Below are 23,783 nucleotides of genomic sequence, written 5' to 3'. Positions count from 1 at the left end.
CCAATACAGCCCGTGCATGTTCCAAAGCAGCCTATATCAAGAAGTTATATATAAAAATGCTAAAAATAAAATATACAATTAAAAAAGACTGCAGCATTGACAGCACTAGGATGCGGTAAGCTATTAACAGCAGGAGCATCCACCGCAGTGCTGCTGTTTGAGGAGATGGAAATTGCTTCCATCCAATCACAGTCCGGTTTTAGACTTCTGTGAGCCAATCACATTGTGGATTTGCCTTCTGGGCGTTCCCAATGTGCATAGCCTCCTTTGGGGCGGGCCAGTGTTCGGTTGAGAGGCGCGCGCACACCGGCTGGTGGAGTACCACGGATGAGAGAGCGGGCAATAAAGAAGGGATTCTTTTAGCTCGCATTGTACTTCCACGCGGATACTGGTAAACTCCACAGGAGGATTTTTTTTCACCTGCTGCGTGTGGTACGTGTTACACGATAAGCCCAAATGTCTTTTTTCATCGTTTTCTCGCGTGGCTAGCAACGCTCAGCGTTCACTGTGGCTAGCGGATTATTGTGCTGTGACTTTTCAATGATGGAGGACCTATCATGCTAGCCGGCGTCGCTACATTTAAACAATACGGTTTAGAGTCATCTTTCCCTCCATTAAGTTATATGGAATTAAGTCATTTGTTTGTTTGCAGCTTGAGTTTGTAGCGGTTCGGTCATTATCCGCCTTGCGTTTTATTTTATCTCCACCCATACGTCTCTTGAGCCGCCCACACCCATGATGAGATTCGTTCACAAGAGTCAAAAAAAAAAAAGAGTCACAAGTTTTTGGTCGTGACGTTGGTTCAGCTTTTGGAGCACTGCAAATGAAAGCTAGCAAGCTGTATTTTACAAATATAATCGACTACCCTGCAAGTAACGGAAATTGTTACCCTCAAATTGTAAAAAAAAAAAAAAGAGGCGTTCTGATCCAGATGATTGCTAAACAGTAGTGAAATATGTTGAGTTAGTAATTAAAATGTAGTCATTTTTTCCCCTTTGCATTCTATTCCTCTACAATGTTCTGTACATTTATTTGTGTAACCCTAAACCAATTTAAAGAAATTAACTGTCCCACTGAATCTGACTCATGATGTCACCAACTAGGCCACACCCCTTAAAGGCACACATCAACACAATCACCTCTTAATTTTATTTTTGGTGTTGCCGCGGGACATACAAAGTAGTGCTAAGGAGATGCAGTGCAGCCACACTGAGCCCCCTCCCCACTATTATTCTGTGACCTGACCCACATTCGTGTCCCACAGGCGCCAGCTGGGTTCAAGCATGGGACCTGCTTGTGGGTTCAACATCTCCCAGTGTTCGTCAGTAAATCTTGTCCCTCATGACAAGCAGCCTTGCTTGCCCGCAGAGGTTCTTTCTCATCAAAGCAGTCCGATTGCATCATATACTGAGCCCTTTTCCACAATCAATGGCGAATATATTAAGTAACTCTTCTGTTTGACTCCTTAAAGCTAACAATAGCAAGTTATTCTGCTAAATTTGGATACACCAAAAAAAACCAGGGCAAATTTGAGCAGTTTTCCTCCCAAGAAGTCAGCAAAGGTCCGATTATCTGATGTATCTAAAAGATTAACCTTAGTGATTAATTAGTGTGAGATGTGCCAACATTATAGTTATCAAATAACACTGGTTATTTTAAAAAAAGATCAGTTACTGAAACTACATTTTACATTTATAGAAAATCCTAGAAAATCACAATGTCCCGTCACTAGTAAGCTATGGTGAGCATTAGCAGGGCTGCAGGCCATTCGTATGGTCCTTGAGGACTCCTTGGCACGCAGGGGCAGTATAATGCTAGGTTAAATTATTATTAGATTTGTTTTTTAATCCGGTTAATTGAAAAAAATAATTGACAGATTAATGGGTTCTTAAAATAATTGTTACTTGCAGCCTTAATCTCCAATTATTTTTACACTGCAGTGGAGGTTTCCATGGGTGATGATTTCAAATGTGCATGTGGGCTGGTTATGTGCAGGGATGGAGGTGGAAGGTTTTCGATGTCTGTGTGGGCATCAATACGTCCACGCAGACTTAAATATGGATGAGAGATACTTGAAGTGAAGGAGAAGCAATGCATTTGTGTCATTTCTTCAGAAATAAATATGAAAACTCTTTAATGAGAGCATGTGACTTAGAACTTTCCCCCTCAGGGCTGTTGGTTCATTTTAGTAGCCCGAATAACCTCCACAAAACTTAAATAACCTATTTTGTGTTCTGCTGCAGGTGGCCAAGCGAGGGAGTTCTGCTTCTGGTAGCTGCCGGCAATGTCGCAGAGGAGCGGGCAGGATGACCCGGAGCGGTACCTTTTTGTGGACCGCGCTGTGGTCTACAACCCGGCATCGCAGGCCGACTGGACGGCCAAGAGGCTGGTATGGATCCCTTCGGAGCGCCACGGCTTTGAGGCGGCCAGCGTGCGCGAGGAGCGTGGCGACGAAGTCATCGTGGAGCTGGCGGAGAACGGGAAAAAGGCGTCGGTCAACAAAGACGACATCCAGAAGATGAACCCGCCCAAGTTCAGCAAGGTGGAAGACATGGCAGAGCTCACCTGCCTCAACGAAGCCTCCGTACTACACAACCTCAAGGATCGCTATTATTCGGGCCTCATTTACGTGAGTAATTTTGACATCTAGTTATGTTTGAATGGAGCCACGGCAGGAATGCTCATTTCACCATCATGAATAAAAAAAATGGATACTTTACTGACTAGTGTCTGGGCAGCCAAGCCTTTTGCCCTCAGGCCTGCTAATCCCACAAATACCCCCTGGGCTCCACTGTCAAGGGCAGCCAGCTGAGTCATTCCCGTCTCCCCACTGCTCGCGGCCCATGCTGGGTTGGTGGCAGTGATCCGTCTGTCTGGCTCTGTGCCCACTCTAGGGGGTCCATGAGGGGGTTAGTGTGGCACACGATATTACAAACAAGTTAGTCTATGCCAGATAGATGGGTTTGAATATTAGCATGATTTTTTTCTTTTTGGTCTGCTTATATTATGCATATCTGAACTATGGATTTAACACTTGACTTGATTTTATAGCAGCAGATGTTAACTGATTCACCGCCAGCCAACTTAAAATAGATATTTGACGTCTATAGCCATCAACGGGAGTGAATGAGTTAACATAAAAGCAATCGCCAAACTGAACTGACCTCTGCAATTGTATTCAGATTGTCTTTGTTTCTTGTTTTAATAGACATATTCTGGTCTCTTCTGCGTGGTCATAAATCCCTACAAAAACCTCCCCATCTACTCTGAGAACATCGTGGAAATGTACCGGGGCAAAAAGAGGCACGAGATGCCCCCTCACATCTACGCCATCTCAGAGTCTGCTTACAGATGCATGCTGCAAGGTAAGTCGGCTGCTCTCCTCCATTGCACGATACGTTTTGAATCCAAAACACCATCCGCTCCCGATATTTGATATCCCCCGCTTTGGATGTGATCGTAACTTCAGATGATGTCACGGTCATTGTGCGAAGATGAGTTCATTGGTTTCATGAGGAACGGATGGTTCAGCCTCGAGACTTTGTCATGATTAACGATTGCTGGTTTTCATTTTGGCGGGTGTATCGTTCACAGACAGCAAGCTTCCTTTTGTGTGTTAACCGCTCAGCCTTTGTAAATTGTTGATCATCTTGCGCGGTGCTTTCAAGTGGTTAGGGCTAATCGATCTTATTTTTCATTCTAAGCACCTTTAAAAAAAAGGCTTTATCGATTCAGCCCAAAACTCGTGACTGAAGTCCTTTGCACTGGATTGCATCTCCAAGCATCCTTGTTGGCAAAGCTCCCAACTTTCTGAGTGAACACTGACCAACTGGGCTCTGACCATCAAGAACACAGAGGGTGACCCCATTGTCCTCGACAATAAGACCTCTGTGCCATGGAGATGCCCTCCGACTGAGGGTGGTGACAAACTGGACAGCCCCTGTCACTCCTTTCAGCCTTTGCAAAACAACACAGCATCATCTATTTTCATACTTTTTGCCTCTTCTTTAAAATTACGAATGGTAAATGATTCACTGATAATCAGCAGTTGTAATGTATTGAACGAATAAGACAGCTGGGGTGTCTCCTCCGCCTCCAAAACTGTTCTCCAGCTGCTCTACAATGTCGGAAGTTGCAGCAATTGTGGTGGCATTACGTCAGCATATTGAATGTAAAACCAAACAAGCATCACAATTGTGGCATTTTTACCAATGAAGCTCGCTTTTGTGCTCCGGAAGCTTCCGGTTTCTTCATCTTACTTGTGTCTGCGGAATCTTGGATTAGGATTTTATATTAGTGATGTCACAAATGTTTCTTCCAGGCTCAGATCTTAATACCCGATTTTTCAACAAGCATGTGTCTTATCAATATTCAAACGCAAGAGACATAAATGGGAGGAACCCCTCGAACGCAGCACCATTCTAACTCTTCCCCGTTAATGGCGTCGTGCTTTGAAAAAGAGGTTTGTAGGTTGGAGATTAGCGGGTGCCAGCTGCTCGGGTCGGCGGCCCCGAGCATCTCAACAACCTGATTAATATTAGCGATCATCCAGTCGGATAGTAAAACACAAGTTGATGAAGATGGACGGAAATCTGTCGTGTCTAATTTGTTTCCATTTTTGATTGGCATCCTCGGCTTGTCAGAGAACTTACAGAAGTCGTAGAACCAAATTTGTACGATTGTTTAGATCGCAGAATGCTTGGCAACGATGCATAACATTTGGAGCTGCTAGCAAACGACGGGATCCTGTTATTGGCTAACGGGTGTCTGAGTCTCGCAGGCATCCGATAATGACCTCTGCATAGCCAAGCAACGCTCTGATGCCTTGTTTAACGGGGTGTTAGCTAACACAAATAAGCAGACTAGTAAAGTTAATGAACATCTGTTGTTGATCAGTGTCCTTGTTTACTGCTGATATGATATCACTATACTCTGAGTCATTATGCTCGCTAAAAGTGCTTTAGGAATAATAAAAAGCATGATGAGATATGTCATACCAGCACTCCCAGCACCCCATGAAGGCTCCTGAGATGGGGCAGCACCACCACCGACTCTGAACCTGAAGTTGATGTTTATCAACCTCCATCTTAGATTAGTTAGATAGCGAGCGTGAAGTGATTTACACAGCCAAGAATGTCGGATCAAACGTTTGGGAATGTTTATAATAAGAATGTACACAAAGAGAAGGCTTTGCCTCCACCTGGTAGCAATTCTAGCTCAGTCATGACCCTTTGAAGCAAGAACCTAAAACCTTCGCTACACGATGCCACACACGATTCTGAGATTCGACACATTGCTAAAAGGTACAGCAGTGGTTTTCGCTATAGTTCTGTTACTCCTGTATGGATAAATATTCTCAAATTTCATGGTAACATTGCTTGCTAGTGAAGTTATTTCTCTCAAAGGCGAAGGTGCTTCTTTATTTTTGGCCCTTTTGCTGTCAAGTCTGCTGAGAGTGGCAAGGAAGCATTGGACCAGTAGAACCAAAATACGTCTTCATGTTCAACTCATCCATCACATCTTTTTTTCCATTTTCTCTTCTCCAGTCAGTTCTTGGCTACCTTTCTGCCTGTCAAATATGATTTGTTGTAGAACTGATATATTTATAAAGTAGAGAGCCTTCTCTTGAAATTAGAAATATTACTGGAGGAGTGTCTCTAGATTTGATTCCATAGCCGGCTCAAAAATGTTCCACATCGGAAAGCAAACATTGAGGATCTTTACGGCATATGTTTCCATTTTTAAAAGTGCAGCTGAAACACATCAACCCGACCTCTACTGACACCGGTGCTCTTTGTCATTTTGCTCTTTAAATAAATTGTTATAATCGATTCACCACTCTTAACTTTCGCAACACTAGATATCCGTGGCCCGGTCAGTTCTTTCCACCAGAAAGTGTTTCCTGATATGTGGAATATGGATGGCAATAATTTGGTTCATGACATTTAAACTTTCAGTAGAACTTATTGCACACACGTATTTAATAAACATTACGAAACAAACAGCAGTTATTTTGTTAAGCTTTTTTTTTTTTTAAACACTTTTAAGTACTTATAATTCAGCAAAATTATCAAAATTATATCCTGCATTGAAATCTTTCTCTGTTTTTACTTTCTGTTACTCTTGGCTTGAAAATGGAGTAATGTCAACACTCGCAGAGTCATGTGAAACTGTCACAACCTCCTCTAGTCATGTGCAGCCACACGCTCCTCTTACGCCTATCAAGTAAGATTATAGGAAAATTCTAAATGGATGTTTGTTTTATTTCCTCTTTTGCAAGGATACCCAGATTGTCTGCGGTCTTGTGCTGGTGCAGATGTTAACATATGGAAGGGAAGAGAGAGGATTCTATTTTTTCACCGTGCCTGGATTTAGACTGATAAACAGGAGCTATGTGAGCGGTGTTGGCGTGTTGCTTCAGATAGCAACACGAATGAAGAGGCTTGTTGAAACGGTTCACTTTGCTTTTTATCAGGCTTAGACTCCATTCTCAAAATCTGTCTACTTATTTTTCCCATACGTCCTTCTCGGATTAAGTATGATACTACCTGAACCTCCATTTTCGGTCACTGCCATTTGTACTGAACAGACATTTTCTCCATTTATTTTATTTTTTAAAGAGCCACTATTTTTTTTTTTAAAGATCTACTGAGATCTATTTTCTTGCTAACTGACAATGTGGAAAAGGCCAAAGAGGTGTTTGTGTGTGGCCACGCCCCCATGTCACAGAATTTAACTGCAGGAAGTTCCCGCGGGGTCAATGCCAGGAAATCCAGATTGCCCCTGATGAATCCTCCAGCTGTGTCCTCATTCAAATACTTTTTTTTTATTTCCACTTTCCACATCGTCAGCACTTACCTGTCAGTAACTCCACTTATGTTGACATACACAAAACAGTTGCTCAAAGTGTTTTTCAAAAGATTCCCCATGAAGATAAATCAATGCCACGATTCTTTTGCTTCCAACAATCTGTGACTTATTGTTGTCTTTCTTTTTTGTTTCCCCACAGATCGAGAGGACCAGTCCATTCTGTGCACGTGAGTCTACAGACTACAATTTATATTGCGGAATTACAATTACACATTGGATGGATTTGAAAGTAACAGGCGTATAATTAAGTGGCTCTGAGTAAAGCAGCCGACGTCGCAAGGTCAAGTGTTGCTCCAAGTCCTTGTGACGCTGACCAGACTGTTGCTACTTGTAAGAAAAACATTTTTGACATTTTTGTCACATCTGGTTTTTCGACTCACAAGAGTGTGCCGATGACAGGAATGGAAAAAATTCCAAACTTATCAAGACGCCAATCGTGCCCACAGCCTTGCTCTCCGGAGGTCAGCGTCTTATTTTGTACTTCCATTTTTACATTGGCCACAAATACCAAAACTGTAGTTGCTCTTTTACCAACTGTGATTTTTTTTTTCTTGCTAACATTTGTACTGCAACATTTTCATCGGGTGATAAAGTATAATGATTTGTGTTTTTCCATTTGGGTATTTATTTGACGCAACATGTTTAAGGTTGCATGTACCTACGAATATTAAAGATTATTTTTGGAGTAAAAAGACGTGATAACGTGGAATGTCACACCCAGCACTTTAATCTTTGTGATGGATTGGTATAAATCCCTCCACCATTACCTGTGCTTTACTCATATTTACATTGAGCCACACTCACTCACCCGTAAGACTCCAACACTATTTTGTGCATTCTTGGCATGTGTAAATTTGTACTTTGGGTAAAACCCCAGACGTGCTTTAAATCGCAAGTGCTACGAGACTTTAAGGATTTTGTCTTTCGGTCTTTGGAGGTTTTTTTTTTGTTCGCAACACCACAGAGGGAGCTGCAAAAAGCAAACTCGACATTTACAAAACCACAATTTTCTAAGCTAAGCTAAGCTGCATGCCGGTCCTGAGCAGCCGTTTGTGTTTTCCTGAGAGCAGTTTAGCGTCTGCAATTGTCTACAGCTGTCTCTTCTCTACTGATGTTTTTTTTTTAATGACAGAGATAAAGATGGGATGGATTCGTAGTTCATTCCGGGGCACTTTTCGCAAAGCTTGATGTTCTTTTGTCTTTCCCAGTGGTGAGTCTGGAGCTGGCAAAACAGAGAACACAAAGAAGGTCATCCAGTACCTGGCACATGTTGCCTCCTCCCACAAAGGAAGGAAAGACCACAACATTCCTGTGAGTATTATCTCAACATTAGTTTCCGTCAAAGAAACTGATCAGTTTAACTGACGTATCCATGTCTGCATAAAAAAAAAAAATGGCCGCCGTTCTGGGGTTGGCTGACAATAACTTGCATATCGAGTAACACTTTGCAATTTGTTCCTTTGTAACAAACAGCCAGAATCTCCCAAACCCATGAAGCTCCAGGCAAGTCTATTTTTCATTCTACACTTCATCAATCATTCACAAATGTTTGGTTAACAACACTTAGTAGAAAATGACAAAATCCAAACAAACATTGAACACAATTTTTGACGACATAAAATTGACCGTGCTTGCTTTGTTTTTTATTGTCAGACACAAAATGCAGTTGTAAGTACTTTTTTTTGTAAGATGGCATGTCCTTGTAAACGTCCATGATTGTCTTTCACAAACATATACGTTGTCTATGTAAATGTGCCATTATGTAAAGTTATATACACACATAAGTAACATAAGTATTTGATTGATTCATTGTCCAAGTGTCCAAACATTTACCCAAGCGTCAAAAACAATAGTAACACTGAGTATAGAGAAGATAGACCAATAAGAAAGTATTTTATTGTTGGCGGCGTCACTAAAAATTGCATTGATGTCATGATTGACTTGTTATAATAACGCTTGAATCCCCCCCTCATGTCCTACAGAGTGGAGTCCTCTTTTATGTGAGTAGAAAGTAGCTTTTCACCTGACTGGCTTTACTTGCAATACAAAAGGGGCGGGGCTCTACTTACTTTGCTTCCATCCACACTTTGAAAGACTCTCAATGCTTTCAGACTTTCATACGGTTTTTACAGCAACACACATTCATATTACATTGGCAAATGTGTTGAAATTTTGATTTTTCCTCTGCTCAAAGCTCAACAAATTGGAGGCCTTCTTGGAATTTTCACTAAATTTTGGGAGACTTATATGCGACGCCATCTGATTTAATGGTGCCTTATTTACAAATTTATTTTTATTTTTTTCCTGACCATGCTTGTTACTCAAAACAATCTCAAATCTTCTTTGCCCATTGAAATGAATTAAAATGCCATTTTCCCCATACCTCATTCTTGTGTGATCTTTGGACACCAAGGAAAACTAAGAATAAGGAAAAAGGAAAGTAAAATTAAAACTGAGGACTCCCCCAGAACTTGAAGTCAGAAAATGGCTTAAGCGCCTTTGTTTTCAGATGACTTCCCCACATCAACTTGGCCTTGACCCGATTTAAGTACTTTGTACCGATTCCAAGGAGTGACCGTTTATGTGCTCTTTAGATAAGTCAACATTTTTTTTTGTGTGTGTGACCTACAGAGCAGATGTTTCACCACTGAGTGCACATCCTGAACTGAAAAGATTTAGTGGTGCAGTTTGACTGATCCTCTTTGACTCTTCTCAATCTGTCCAGCCTTCTACACCGCCCGCCAAAAATGCCTGTGTTGCGGGGAGACACAAACTTGTAGCTAAGGCAGCGAAATAGCCAAAACGATGGAATAATTAAAGGCCTTCAGAAAGACTCGCAGTAACAGCTGCGCAACAATCGGAGTCACTTGTGGCGGCTGGCCAGAGTCAGACACACCACTAACTCTCATTGCATCAGAAATGTGGGTCAGCTAATGTGGACCCCCTCTGGGCTTTATAATCGGCTTGTATTTTTGGGTCTTTTTCTTTGTGAGCCAAAGAAGAAGAAAAAAATATTTGTGGTTTGCAATCCACAATCCCAATTTGCTACTCAAAGACTCAATTAAAAAGCATGAACTTTCTTTCCAAGTCTGACATCACTTGCTTCAGCGCTGATCCCACTTTTGTGGAAAACATGCCCCCCCCCCTTTGAGCTTCTGTAGCTATTCTTGAATTTTGGCAAAAATATTCCCCAGAAAAAAAAAAAAAAAAGCCTTTCCCTCAGCATTTTTGGATTCTCTGGTTAGGATTTAGCTCACCGTGTGGCTTTAGATGGAAAAAGTAAATGGGCCAGATGTTTAAACAGCTGCATAAATAGTATATTTATTTATTTTGCTTCTCAAAAGTGTCCAGTTTGACTGCCTGTTCATGGAATAATTCACTTTTGTGTCCAGAAAAAACATTTCCCAAGATAGCCTCTTGCCAATTATCTCATATTTGCTGCATACGAGTTGAAATCTCATAAGAACAAAAAATTCTTTTAAAAAGGCCAAAATTCCCCCACCCAGCATTTTTATGCTCAGTGACAACAAAAATTGCATTTATGTAGAAAGCGACACAGTACAAGTAGTCACTATAAGAAGTTTTTACATTTTTAAAAATAATATACCGAGTTAAATCATCTTGACTAATTGTTAAATATTGAAGACTGTTGTTTTTTCAAGCTTTATATTTTGTAACAAAATATATTTGAGAAATAAGCACTTGCTAAGAAATATAATTTTGCCTTGAACAATATTACCCAAAATTACAATAATCATAAATCTTTTACTGTTAGTTTTATAAATATTGATTTTATTTTTTAAACGGTTATTTTAAATTGTATTCTGGGTTATTTTTATTTTTAATTCAGTCTCATTAGCTTGCATTTTTTTGTATGCAGAATTTCAAATCTGAATAGACGTGATGTGTGTGTAATTTCTGTCCCCCTTTTTTTTTTCTCTTACTGCGGTCATGATCTATCCATCCTTATTTTGTCTACTTAACACATTGTCAGTTCGTCTGTCTTGTCTTGAAACACATGACCGCCAGATGTTGCTTTCTGCGTGCATGGATCTTTTTTTTTTCTTTTTTTTTTAATTGCACAATTACTTTCTTATTTATACATGTTGTCAAAGGATGGCTGTAACACTGCTTTTTTTTCCTCACAGGGTGAACTGGAACGTCAGCTCTTACAAGCCAACCCTATCCTGGAATCATTTGGGAACGCGAAGACGGTGAAAAACGACAACTCGTCGCGTTTTGTAAGTGCAAGATGCGTTCATTCTTATCTTTTAAAACTCTAATCTAAATGTCTACAGTATGTCATCACCTCGTTTTCCTGAAGCATTTATTTTCTATTGCAGGGGAAATTCATCCGCATCAACTTTGACGTCACCGGATATATTGTTGGGGCCAACATTGAAACATGTATCTTTTTTTTTTTTTATTGACTCTTAGCGGGAAATTGAATGTCAAGTATTTAAAGAACAATTCCTTGACCTATTTATTGTCTGTCAGATTTATTGGAGAAATCCAGAGCTATCCGCCAAGCCAAAGATGAACGCACCTTCCATATTTTTTACCAGCTGTTGGCAGGAGCCGGAGAACACCTTAAATGTGTGTATGCAACATATATGCTCCTCTTTTTATGTATATATATATTTTATGGTTTATAATCGTATTCCTACCTCTGTAGCTGATCTGCTTTTGGAGGGATTCAACAACTACCGGTTCCTGTCTAATGGCAACCTCCCAATCCCGGGCCAGCAGGATAAAGACAATTTTCAGGAGACTATGGAGGCCATGCACATTATGAGCTTCTCTCACGAGGAGATTGTGGGTATGTTTCCATTGATGCGACCGATTGGGCAGCACCTCGGCCTCGCAGGTCACACGTGACCCCAATAAAGACAAGCCACATTGAAAATGGGTGGATTTTGAAATACTGTCTGAAACGCTAAGTTCTTTTAGCAACCATAGTGGCGTCATTAATGTAAAGCATATTTTCTCAGTTTTGTTTATTTCTCCTGGTTTCTCATTTTCCTAGCCATGTTGAAAGTGGTGTCCTCGGTTCTTCAATTTGGGAACATTATCTTTAAGAAAGAAAGGAACACCGACCAGGCCTCCATGCCTGATAATACAGGTAAAAATTGTAAACAAATATCGAAGGTTAAATGTAGATTTCTTACACTGGTTTCATATCTGCATTCAATCCAGTTCAGACTGTTATTGACTAGAATGTGACTATTTCTAGAAGAGGCTGGACAGCTTCTTCTTTTTTTTTTTTTTTTCCTCGAGCTCCAGACTGTTCCATTATATTTTAGGCAACTGGTGTAATCTGTCATACAATTTTAGGAAAACCTCCAAGGTCGAACTCTTAGTTTTAATCCGTTTTGGAAATGTTGTTGTATATCAGAGTAGCCAAAAGTTCTGCACTGGATTGATCCAACTGATTTCAATTTTCTAGCCGCTCAGAAGTTGTGTCACCTGTTGGGAATGAGTGTCATGGAATTTACCAGAGCCATCCTCTCTCCAAGGATCAAAGTGGGAAGAGACTATGTCCAGAAAGCCCAAACCAAAGAGCAGGTTGGTCTTCTGTAGATCTACTCCCACACTTCTAACAATACACATAATCATAATACCATATTTGAAGAATATTTGTGAACACTCTGGTTCTTGCACCAGGCTGACTTTGCTGTGGAGGCCTTGGCCAAAGCCACGTATGAGCGTCTCTTTCGCTGGCTGGTCCATCGCATTAACAAAGCTCTGGACAGGACCAAAAGACAGGGGGCCTCCTTTATCGGGATCCTGGATATTGCCGGTTTTGAGATCTTCCAGGTTTGACTCCTTCCATCGTTGCATTATTCATTTTGAGACGTTATTAAAGATATTATCCCAATAGTGCTTTTTGAAATCCTAAATTTTTCTCCCTCTTTCGTAACAGCTGAACTCCTTTGAGCAACTGTGCATCAACTACACCAATGAGAAGCTGCAGCAGCTCTTCAACCACACCATGTTCATCCTTGAGCAAGAAGAATACCAGCGGGAGGGAATCGAATGGAGCTTCATCGACTTCGGCCTCGACCTGCAGCCCTGCATCGACCTCATTGAGAGGCCGGTCGGTAGTGAAATAAAATTGTCATGTCAAGGATTTTATCGTGAGCACTTGAAGTTTTCCTTCTGTTCCTCTAGGCAAACCCTCCGGGGGTGTTAGCTCTACTGGATGAGGAGTGCTGGTTCCCCAAGGCCACAGACAAGACCTTTGTGGACAAGCTGATCCAGGAACAAGGAACACACACCAAGTTCCAGAAACCGCGCCAGCTCAAAGACAAAGCCGACTTCTGTATCATCCACTATGCTGGAAGGGTACGTTCACTACATCCATTGTGACATTTTAATCAATAATTGCTACAGACTAGCCTCGCTTAAGTGATACCGTGCAGTATTTCTCCTCCTCCGCAATCATCTACAAGTGGAAAGAAACAACTGATCCGATATCAGCTTCTCCTGTGGTAGAAATTGGGGTGGCGTTACACAACAGTGCAGAGCGAGACCTGCCGAGGAGGACATCTGCTTAGCATTATAACGACCGTCTTGCACAACTATCATTGAAAACCGCAAAGATTTGCAATTTTTGTGCGGTGGTTGGAAAGAATGTTGAAGAGCAAAGACACACCGCCAAATGTTTAATATTAGGTATGCGTACAACAAATGATCTGGTGTGAACTGAAGAGTTGATCTGTCTACGACGGCCATCTAAAATCTTTGTACATCAATTTGAATTCCCTGAAGGATTTTTTAAATAACTCGACATCTTTTATTTCATCTTTTATGGTGTCCTTCCTCAGGTGGACTACAAAGCCGACGAGTGGTTAATGAAGAACATGGACCCCCTCAATGACAACGTGGCCACACTTCTGCATCAATCCACTGACAAATTTGTGGCCGAGTTGTGGAAAGACGGTGAGTCGTTTCTCTAGCTGTCGTAACAATTCACCTAAAGAAGCTTTTGACCTAACGGCTGGCTCTGCCCGGACAACTTCTTTAACAAGCCTCCTCCCCTCTCTGTCTGTGTTTATAGAGATTCAGACAATTCAAAGGGCTTCATTCTATGACACTGTCACTAGTCTGGATGAGCCAGCAGGTGAATAGTAGCGTCATAGCAGACCTGGGCCAAAATAGTCGTGACATTTTGATCCCAACATGCTCAAATGACAAACAAAAGGGCCTGCCAGCACATTTTAGCCCAGATCTGATGGATCTATGTGTCATTGCTTCAGACAGTGTCGCCATTTGCTTCCAGGCTGCATGGCTCCATGTCTTGGCCATAAGCAAGTAGCACCAAGCCTTGAGCTAGCTGCCTTTAGTCGTACTAGTGCTCTATGTGTGCTGATATGGGTCTCGTGATTGTTATATTCTTAAACAAGCTTTCGGGTGTGGTGTTAGGATGTGTCCCCGCTTGTGTCGTGAGATAACGTGAAATGAGTTGAATCAAGGTCTGCGCTGAGGTTTAACGACATCGATTTCCCCGCCTTTCCCCTTCGTAGCGGCCAATTGAAACCAGATGCCGCTTGCGGTGTTTGTGTTGGCCATGAGCTGAGTGTTGGAGGGTTCACACAGCCGCCACTCGTTGCGTTGCTACAGTCTGCCACTCATTAAAGTCTTGTGACCGTAATTCACCCAATGTTAGGTTACTACTTGGGAAGCTTTTTTTTTTTTTTTTTTACAGTTTGTCTGCCATGTCGACTTTGCAGACTGTAAATAGACTAGACAGGTGATATCTGTTGTCATGTGTTAGAGGCAAAACACTCCTAATGCCTTCTTGGCCTGAATTTTTTGTTATTCTAAGTTTAAAGGAATGCTTTTTGGGACGAGTTCTAATACTGTACTTCACATGGACAAAAAATTATATATATATATATAGAGCCACAATATGTTTATAATTATATTTTTTTAAGCCATATGAATGTTTTTAGCCCTGAATCAATGTGTTCATTGACATGTAATTTATCACTCAATTTTTATTTATTTATTTATTTTATTTTTTAGCCCTGAATCAATGTGTTCAATTTATTATTCAATGTATAGTTTCAAGCTACAAGTGAATGTTAAGAAATAGTGCACAAGTCAGCCAGTTTGTGTGCCTGCTGCTATCTTCCGGTCATTTGCAGTGTTCCTCTCATCCGTCTCCATCGGGCCTTGCTGTAATTCCATCACCACATCAGACAATTTTGCTTCTTTCACTTTGTCAAAATGACTCGGTTCTAACCGGTTCTCCCCGTCCGTCTCCGCTCACCAGTGGATCGTATAGTGGGTCTGGACCAGGTGGCGGGCATGAACGAGACGGCGTTTGGCGCCACCTACAAAACCAAGAAAGGCATGTTTAGGACGGTGGGGCAGCTCTACAAGGAGTCACTCACCAAGCTCATGGCCACGCTGAGGAACACCAACCCCAACTTTGTCCGCTGTATCATCCCCAACCACGAAAAACGAGTAAATGCATACTTTAGATACAAATCGCCGTAAGTGCGCTTGGAGGTTGTTGATTATTTTCACTCTTCCAGGCAGGGAAACTGGAGCCTCACCTAGTTCTGGACCAGTTGAGGTGCAATGGCGTCCTTGAGGGCATCCGTATCTGCAGACAGGGCTTCCCCAACCGTATTGTCTTCCAGGAGTTCAGACAGAGGTGACATTTTTCTTATTGTTCTCACACTACCCCGGTGATGTCATCATTTGTTGACTTGTGTTCTCTTCTGCTGACAGATATGAAATCCTCACTCCCAACGCTATCCCCAAGGGCTTCATGGATGGGAAACAAGCTTGTGAGAGAATGGTAATGCGTGTTTACTAGCTGTAATGGTTAGTTATTGGACCATGACAATATTTCTTTCCCCAGATTCAAGCACTTGAGTTGGATCCCAACCTGTTTCGCATCGGGCAGAGTAAGATCTTCTTTCGAACTGGCGTATTGGCTCACTTGGAGGAGGAGCGGGATCTGAAGATCACTGACATCATCATTTACTTCCAGTCTGTGTGTCGTGGATATCTGGCACGCAAGTGAGTATAAGTGATTTCTTTTTTAAAGATTATCCTCGCTAGGTAGCAGCATGAATACATCTAACTTGACCCCGCTTCATAGGGCCTTTGCTAAGAAACAGCAACAGCTAAGTGCCTTGAAGGTTCTCCAGAGAAACTGTGCGGCTTACCTGAAGCTGCGACACTGGCAGTGGTGGAGACTTTTTACTAAGGTGAGAAAAGCCATACCCGATTCTTCTAGCTACAGCGGAACATTACATTTACACCAACTTCTTTTATCCTGTCAGGTGAAGCCGCTTTTGCAAGTCACAAGGCAGGAGGAAGAGATGCAAGCCAAAGATGAGGAGCTGGTCAAGGTGAAGGAGAGACAGCAGATGGTGGAGAATGAGCTTGTGGAGATGGAGAGGAAACACCAACAGGTTGACATGTTTGCTTTAAACAAAAGCTTTTTTCTTTTTTTTTTCTAAATAGCATTAAATTCAACAAATTTCCCCTGAGCAGCTCGCGGAGGAGAAGAGCATTTTAGCAGAGCAGCTCCAGGCCGAAACGGAGCTCTTTGCAGAGGCCGAAGAGATGAGAGCTCGTCTGGCCTCCAGGAAACAAGAGCTCGAGGAGATCCTCCATGACTTGGAGTCTCGCGTGGAGGAGGAAGAGGAGAGGAACCAAAGTCTGCAGAATGAAAAGAAAAAGATGCAGTCGCACATTCAGGTTTGTCTTTTTTTTGTGACGGATCAGCGTTGAAATCATCTCATCTCTCTGTTTGGTCTTCTACACAGGACCTCGAGGAGCAGCTTGATGAGGAGGAAGCCGCACGGCAGAAGCTTCAGCTCGACAAAGTGACAGCCGAGGCAAAGATAAAAAAATTAGAAGAAGACATTGTGCTGCTCGAGGATCAAAATACCAAGTTCCACAAGGTGAGCAGTGCTGGAGACAACTTATGAATCATCTAAACTTGCATTCTCATCAAATTTCTATTTATTTTTTCAACATAAAATAAGTCAAATTACAAAAGGCCCAGTCCAAATATTTTTTATCTGACAGGAGAAGAAGCTGCTAGAGGACCGGATCAACGAAGCTACCGCCATGCTAACAGAGGAGGAGGAGAAAGCGAAGAACCTTGGCAAGCTCAAGAACAAGCAAGAAATGATGATGGTGGATCTGGAGGGTACGAGAGGCCGCTCACATGCATGATCAGTTTGCTCAATATGTTTTTTTCCATAAAAAAACATTCCGTGTATCCCATGTATGTGTTACCACAGAGCGCCTGAAGAAGGAGGAGAAAACACGTCAAGAGCTGGAGAAGGCAAAACGCAAACTGGACGCCGAGACAACAGACCTGCAAGACCAGATTGCCGAGCTGCAGTTGCAGATTGAGGAATTGAAAATCCAGTTGGCCAAAAAAGAAGAGGAGCTTCAGGCATCTTTGGCCAGGTTAGATTGCAACTGCTCTTGTTTGGCTCTTGGCTGAACATTGCGCTTTGCTTTTTTTCTTCTTAATGTGGTCAACCAATAAGACTAACCCAAAAACACACCCCTAAATTGGATTTACAGCAGCAGGTCAAACATGTGGCACACCTCGCTGTTTGATGACTTTCCATGTTGTATGACCACACTTACCCTCTTCCCTGCCTGTGTGTAATCCATCTCCATGGCAACCACACTTGCAGAGGACTGAGCCACAAGCAATACCTCAAATAGACATGACAACAAAGACAGTGGTGAGATAACACTGCGCCTGTCAACTGAGCGCATGCTGCTCTTTATCAGCCAGGTCACACTGGATAACACACACACACAAACTCACACACTCGGGGTGCAATGGTACAGATAAGCCGAGGTGCGGTCTGTACGGTTTTTGGTACGGCTAACTCCAAGGTTTTTTTTTTTTTTTAATATTCAGTAAGGCTTTTTTTTTTTTTTTTTTAAAAAGACTGTTTATAGTAAGGCTTCTTTCCTTACGCTTCTTTCAGGACTGACGAGGAGATAGCGCAGAAGAACAATGCCCTCAAGCAGATCCGGGAGTTGCAGGCCCAACTGGCTGAGCTCCAGGAGGACCTGGAGTCTGAGAAAATGTGCAGAAGTAAAGCGGAAAAACTGAAGAGGGACCTCAGCGAGGAGCTTGAGGCACTGAAGACCGAGTTGGAAGACACGTTGGACACCACTGCCGCCCAGCAGGAACTCAGGTGTGTGGATGTAAGCAAAAAAAAAATCCCGTCTCTCTTTCTAATGTACAATTTTTTTATTGTGACACAAGGACCAAGCGAGAGCAAGAAGTAGCTGAGCTGAAGAAAGCGATTGATGAGGAGGGCAAAAACCATGAGGCCCAGATCCAAGAAATGAGGCAGAGGCACGCCATTGCGCTGGAGGAACTTTCTGAGCAACTAGATCAGGCTAAGAGGGTGAGTCTTCAACAGTGGTCAAGAAGATTCTCAGTCAGAACACGGCTCATAATTCCATCACTTTTCTGCAGTTCAAGTCCAATTTGGAAAAGAACAAGCAGTGTCTGGAAAACGACAACAAAGAGTTAGTCTGCGAGGTGAAGATTCTGCAGCAGACCAAGACAGAGTCCGAGCACAAGCGGAAGAAGCTGGAGTCCATGATGCAGGAGTTTACGGCCAGAACCACCGAGATGGAACGAGCCAAGGGGGAGATGGCCGACCGATCCCACAAACTCCAGGTAGACTTCAACAACATTCATATCCAACTGCTGCTCGACTTATTTTGTTGACGTCATTTTATGTCCTCATCTAGTTGGAATTGGACAATGTGTCAACTTTGCTGGAGGAGACGGAGAAGAAGGGCATCAAACTGACCAAGGATGTTGACAACTTGGGGAGCCAGCTGCAGGATGCACACGTATGAAATCCCGCAACGTCAAACTGCACACAAATCTTTGCTCAGTGCAATCCGCAAACGGGGTGTTTTTGTGGCTGCAGGAGTTACTACAGGAGGAGACTCGTCAGAAGCTGAACCTCGGCAGCCGGGTGCGTCAGCTGGAGGACGAGAAGAACACCTTGCAGGAGCAGCAGGAGGAGGAAGAGGAAGCCCGACGCAACTTGGAGAAACAGCTGCAGACGGTTCAAGCTCAGGTATGAGGTGGCGCTTGGATGCAAAGAGAACTCTTCCTCCATCATGTGATCATCAGAATATTTCTCACTCCCTGTAGCTGCTTGAGACCAAGAAGAAGCTGGAGGAGGATGTGGGAGCCATGGAGTGTCTGGAAGAGGTGAAAAGAAAACTCCAGAAAGATGTGGAGTTGACCAGCCAGCGTCTGGAGGAGAAAGCCATGGCCATGGACAAGATGGAGAAGACCAAAAACAGACTGCAGCAGGAGCTAGATGATCTGGTGGTGGACTTGGACCACCAAAGGCAGATAGTCTCCAACCTGGAAAAGAAGCAGAAGAAATTTGACCAGGTTAGCTTTAGAATTTTGGATTTGTCAAAGCCTCTGAATATGACGGTCATGTCTCGCTTGCATGCGACAGATGCTAGCTGAGGAGAAGACTGTTTCAGCCCGCTACGCCGAGGAGCGTGACCGCGCGGAGGCTGAGGCCAGGGAGAAAGAGACCAAGGCCTTGTCCATGGCCAGAGCTCTGGAGGAAGCTCTGGAGGCCAAGGAGGAGCTGGAGAGGTTCAACAAGCAGCTCCGTGCAGAAATGGAAGACCTGATGAGCTCAAAGGATGATGTGGGGAAGAATGTAAGTGACACCACTTATCCATAAAAGTAGGACACTGAAAAGTGCTCTGAAAAGTGCTGCTCCTCACAGGTCCACGAGCTAGAGAAGTCCAAGCGTACACTGGAGCAACAGGTGGAGGAGATGCGGACTCAGCTGGAAGAGCTGGAGGACGAGCTGCAGGCCACTGAGGATGCCAAATTGCGTCTCGAGGTCAACATGCAGGCCATGAAAGCCCAATTTGATCGAGACTTGCTGGCCAGGGATGAGCAAGGCGACGAGAAGAAGAGGGCGCTGGTCAAACAGGTTGCTCTTTATAACGTTGACATTTGTCAGAAGACCAAGATATGAGCTGAACCGAGACGTGTCGCGATGCGAGCAGGTGCGCGAAATGGAGGCAGAGTTGGAAGACGAGAGGAAGCAGAGGACGCTCGCCGTGGCCTCCAAGAAGAAGCTGGAGATGGATCTCAGCGAGCTGGAGGGACAAATAGAAGCCGCCAACAAAGCCAGGGATGAGGCCATGAAGCAACTGAAGAAACTACAGGTCCACACAAGTTCATTTCACCATCTCGGTCCTCACCGCAGAGTGTTCCTCGTTTATATATACGTATATATATATATTTTTTTATCAGACTCAGATGAAAGACTATCAGAGGGAGCTGGAGGAGGCGCGGGCCTCCAGGGACGAGATCTTCACACAGTCCAAAGAGAACGAGAAGAAACTCAAAAGCCTCGAAGCTGAAATTTTACAACTACAAGAGGTGAGTGAGCAATTGTAAAGCCAATGGTCAGCGTCATGCTCGTTACCATGACAACCAGGAACATAGTCATCATTACTTTCAAATCACGTGTCGTAGGACCACGCGGCATCCGAGAGAGCCCGCCGGCACGCCGAACAGGAGCGGGATGAACTGGCCGACGAAATCTCCAACAGCACTTCCGGAAAGTTAGTCTGCGCCCGTCCGTCTCTTTTGGAAGTGTTGACAAAAGCGGAGTTTGTTGACGTCGGTGCTTTTGTCAGGTCCTTGCTGCTGGATGAGAAGAGGAGGCTGGAAGCTCAAATTGCCCAGCTGGAGGAGGAACTCGAGGAGGAGCAGGGCAACACAGAGCTGCTTAACGAGCGCTTCAGAAAGAGCACTTTGCAGGTACACAGACATTCGCATCACTGAAAGGGTGATTAGATTTAGGCAAGTTAGCATTTATACTTAAAATAAGTATACGATTTCTCCAGGTGGAGACTCTAAGCACGGAGCTGGCCGCAGAGCGCGGCGCCTCCCAAAAGAGCGAGAACGCTCGGCAACAGATGGAGCGTCAGAACAAGGTCCTACCAATGTCCGCAGACGGCCTTGAACACGGGCAGGCCTCACGAGTAAAAACCCCATTTGTCCCACACAGGAGCTGAAGGCCAAGCTAGCAGAACTGGAAGGCTCAGTCAAGTCCAAATTCAAAGCTTCCATCACGGCATTGGAAGCAAAAATCCTCCAGCTGGAGGAGCAGCTGGAACAAGAAGCAAAGTAGGTGCTAATGTTCTCAATAGGCACCGCCTGAAGTGAACCATTTGATTTTTTCTTCAGAGAGAGAGCGGCGGCCAACAAGATAGTCCGACGCACAGAGAAGAAGCTGAAGGAGGTGATGATGCAGGTGGAGGACGAGCGGCGTCATGCTGACCAGTACAAGGAACAGGTGAGCCGCTTCACGTTTTCTCTTTGTCCTTCATTGCCACATTAATAGTGCAAAAATCGATGGCATCCGATTCCCTGGAAAAAGTCGTTTTTTTCTGTATTGAGTGTTGAATCCTTTATTTGCTCTGGTCTTCTTCTCTCTATTCAACGTGACTGTGGCGGTCTAGATGGAGAAAGGCAACTCGCGTATGAAACAACTGAAGCGTCAGCTGGAGGAGGCGGAGGAGGAGGCCACCAAGGCCAACGCGTCTCGCAGGAAGCTGCAGAGGGAGCTGGATGACGCCAGCGAGGCCAGCGAAGGTCTCAGTCGTGAGATCAGCAGCCTTAAGAGCAGACTCAGGTAAAAGGTTGAGCTCCGTGCCCACGCAATTTGTTCATCCTGGAAGTTGGGCATTTTGTTTTATTGCACTCAGGCGAGGCGGTCCCGTCAGCTTCTCGTCCTCCGGCCGCTCGGGTCACCACAACCTGAACGTGGACGGCGCCTCCGCGGACCGCTCCGACGACGACGCCGATAGTCGCACCAGCGACTTCAACGACATCGGCAATGTGGAGTGAACACATTACGCTCGCGCGCCGACCCGGACTTAAAACCATGCGGCACATGTTCTCACCAGTACCACACCACAGCGGTACCTTGACATACAAGTGACCCAAGTTTTTCCACAGTTAACAACTGAGCAAAGATCTGTAATTGACGCTCACCCATTCCAAAATAGAAGTTGTAATTGTGTATAGAGGCTGCAAGGCAGTGGCAAAGAACTTAAAATAGAGAGTATTAATAATACACACCCTTCAATAACATGCTAGCACAAACAAATACGTGCACTAGCACTTTACACTAACTGTATTAAGTTGCTAAAGTCACATGAACACAAAAAAATTGTTGCGCAACTCCAGGGCTATTAGTAGCTTTCAAGGACAGCCAACTAAAAAGAACATCTCAATTGTGTTTTATCGCTAAAAATAAAATTGATAAAAATATACTGAACGAGATAGAAATTATACCATGAAAGTTTCTTTTTTTTGTTTTAGTTTAGGTTTTTTTTTTGTGGCAGTATTCAGGCAAATTTCTTCACATTCTATTTTATAATGTTCTAACTGTACAATGCTGTATAGTGCTATTTTTTCTTAAGATATGAGCAACTTGAGTTATCGGGTGGTCAAGTAACGGTTCAAACTTTTAAGTCATGGTACCGCTGTATCTCTAATCTGCCAAGCAACACTTCCTCCCTCTTTCCTTAGAAGCGAGGCACCGAGTCCACAAGAGGCAAATGGACATGCTGCCTTTTATACTCCAGTGTCCATCACGTCCATCAAACTTCTCAAATATGTCACAACAGAAAAAGCCAATCAATGCATCTCCAAGGAACTGAATTCAAAGTGGATGACAACACTGTGATGAAAAGACACTGGACATGGCAAATGGCGACGGAACGGACTGCTGAGAGCTGCACAGTGGCGTTAAAGTGGAAGAACACGTCACGCACATTTTTCTTCTCTTTGCTACTCATACAAAAAAAGACTGGAAGAAAAAAAACATATTTAGTCTGAGGAGAGTTGGTTGAACATTTATTCCATATCCTTCATTTCCATTCCCAAGACCATTCAGTGCACTAGTTGAATGAAAAAAAAATCTCCACTTCAGTGTCAAAATTGTCCTCCTGTTGTGTTTTGTATAGTTAGTCACTAGTAACTTGTAGTTGACCTACTAGTTGCTAGTGAGGGCAAAGAGCGTACTAGTACATGGACCTTAAACCGGTGGTTTAAACTGTAAACACAAGTCAGTATGTCCCAAATATGATTGCAATAATAATGCAAACAAAACTTTATCTGATGGAGACTTCATCTCAAGGAAATTGAATAAATGTTCAACTGGCTTTCCATCATCTCATAAAGTGCACGTCATCTCCTTTGTGTACAATGACAAAGATTCAACGTATGTTTCTTTGAACGTGCCTTAGACACTAAATAAGAACATAAACGGCTGAGGATTTTTGCTCCAAAAGCTAACCAGAAATGATCCAACCACTTGTTTTTGTTTTGTTGCTGTGCTTCATATCATGGTACAAGACACGATGATGCTTTTACCATCACTCATTCTGGTTCTGAATTACATTTAGAAGTCTCAATTATTGTACTGGATCATTTTCATTTGGTTGGAAGCTTTAATAGGCTCAAGTAGTTGACACCAAGTTACTATAAATATGATGGTGATGATTGTCATTATTATTATTCAGCAGGCATTCCACTACAAATATTCCCACAGTTGTTTCTCGTATAACTGGATTTCTAGACAGTATTTTTTTTTTTTTTTTTTAAATAAGAAAAATAAAGCATATTCATTGTAACTGTCTCTCTTCTTTCATCACAAATATCGTTTGGGTAAAATATTAATGTCTAGTTCTACCAAAAATGGAGTGTCCCTGTGACGTCACAGGTCAAACAGCCAATCAGAAAGAGACCCTCGTTAACCGCACCTGCGTGAAAAGTTTTAGCCACTTTCACGTTCAAAAAGAGCTAAAACTTTTCACGCACCTGCACT

The 23,783-nt window shown here is 43.2% G+C and overlaps 1 protein-coding gene across 3 annotated transcripts; it reads left to right on the top strand.

Annotated features, from left to right (window-relative positions):
- The first annotated feature begins 275 nt into the window (after positions 1-275).
- LOC148399542 (myosin-10) lies at positions 276-23,589 on the top strand. Of its 3 annotated transcripts, none has more exons than XM_088373019.1 (44): positions 276-432; positions 2,244-2,629; positions 3,209-3,365; positions 7,010-7,037; positions 8,079-8,181; positions 8,344-8,373; positions 8,853-8,870; positions 11,019-11,111; positions 11,214-11,277; positions 11,368-11,466; positions 11,546-11,689; positions 11,897-11,992; positions 12,317-12,435; positions 12,535-12,687; positions 12,794-12,967; positions 13,042-13,215; positions 13,698-13,812; positions 15,149-15,342; positions 15,414-15,535; positions 15,613-15,682; positions 15,746-15,906; positions 15,989-16,097; positions 16,173-16,304; positions 16,387-16,593; positions 16,662-16,799; positions 16,927-17,050; positions 17,145-17,316; positions 17,856-18,068; positions 18,140-18,284; positions 18,356-18,562; positions 18,637-18,741; positions 18,822-18,974; positions 19,052-19,300; positions 19,371-19,583; positions 19,653-19,865; positions 19,942-20,103; positions 20,192-20,320; positions 20,417-20,505; positions 20,581-20,704; positions 20,791-20,880; positions 20,955-21,073; positions 21,134-21,242; positions 21,409-21,581; positions 21,655-23,589. In XM_088373019.1, the coding sequence occupies exons 2-44, from the start codon at positions 2,285-2,287 to the stop codon at positions 21,794-21,796; spliced, it is 5,976 nt and encodes a 1,991-aa protein (XP_088229145.1). In that variant the 5' UTR covers positions 276-432; positions 2,244-2,284; the 3' UTR covers positions 21,797-23,589. The 3 variants fall into 3 exon arrangements, with proteins under 3 accessions (XP_088229145.1, XP_088229146.1, XP_088229148.1); XM_088373020.1 differs by lacking the exon at positions 8,853-8,870 and adding an exon at positions 8,524-8,538; XM_088373022.1 differs by lacking the exon at positions 8,853-8,870.
- The last annotated feature ends 194 nt before the right edge of the window (positions 23,590-23,783 follow it).

Source organism: Syngnathus floridae, chromosome 4 (genome assembly GCF_059516105.1).
Source record: "Syngnathus floridae isolate MCC-2025c chromosome 4, RoL_Sflo_1.0, whole genome shotgun sequence".
NCBI lineage: Eukaryota > Metazoa > Chordata > Actinopteri > Syngnathiformes > Syngnathidae > Syngnathus > Syngnathus floridae.
This window is presented reverse-complemented; position numbering and strand designations above follow the sequence as displayed.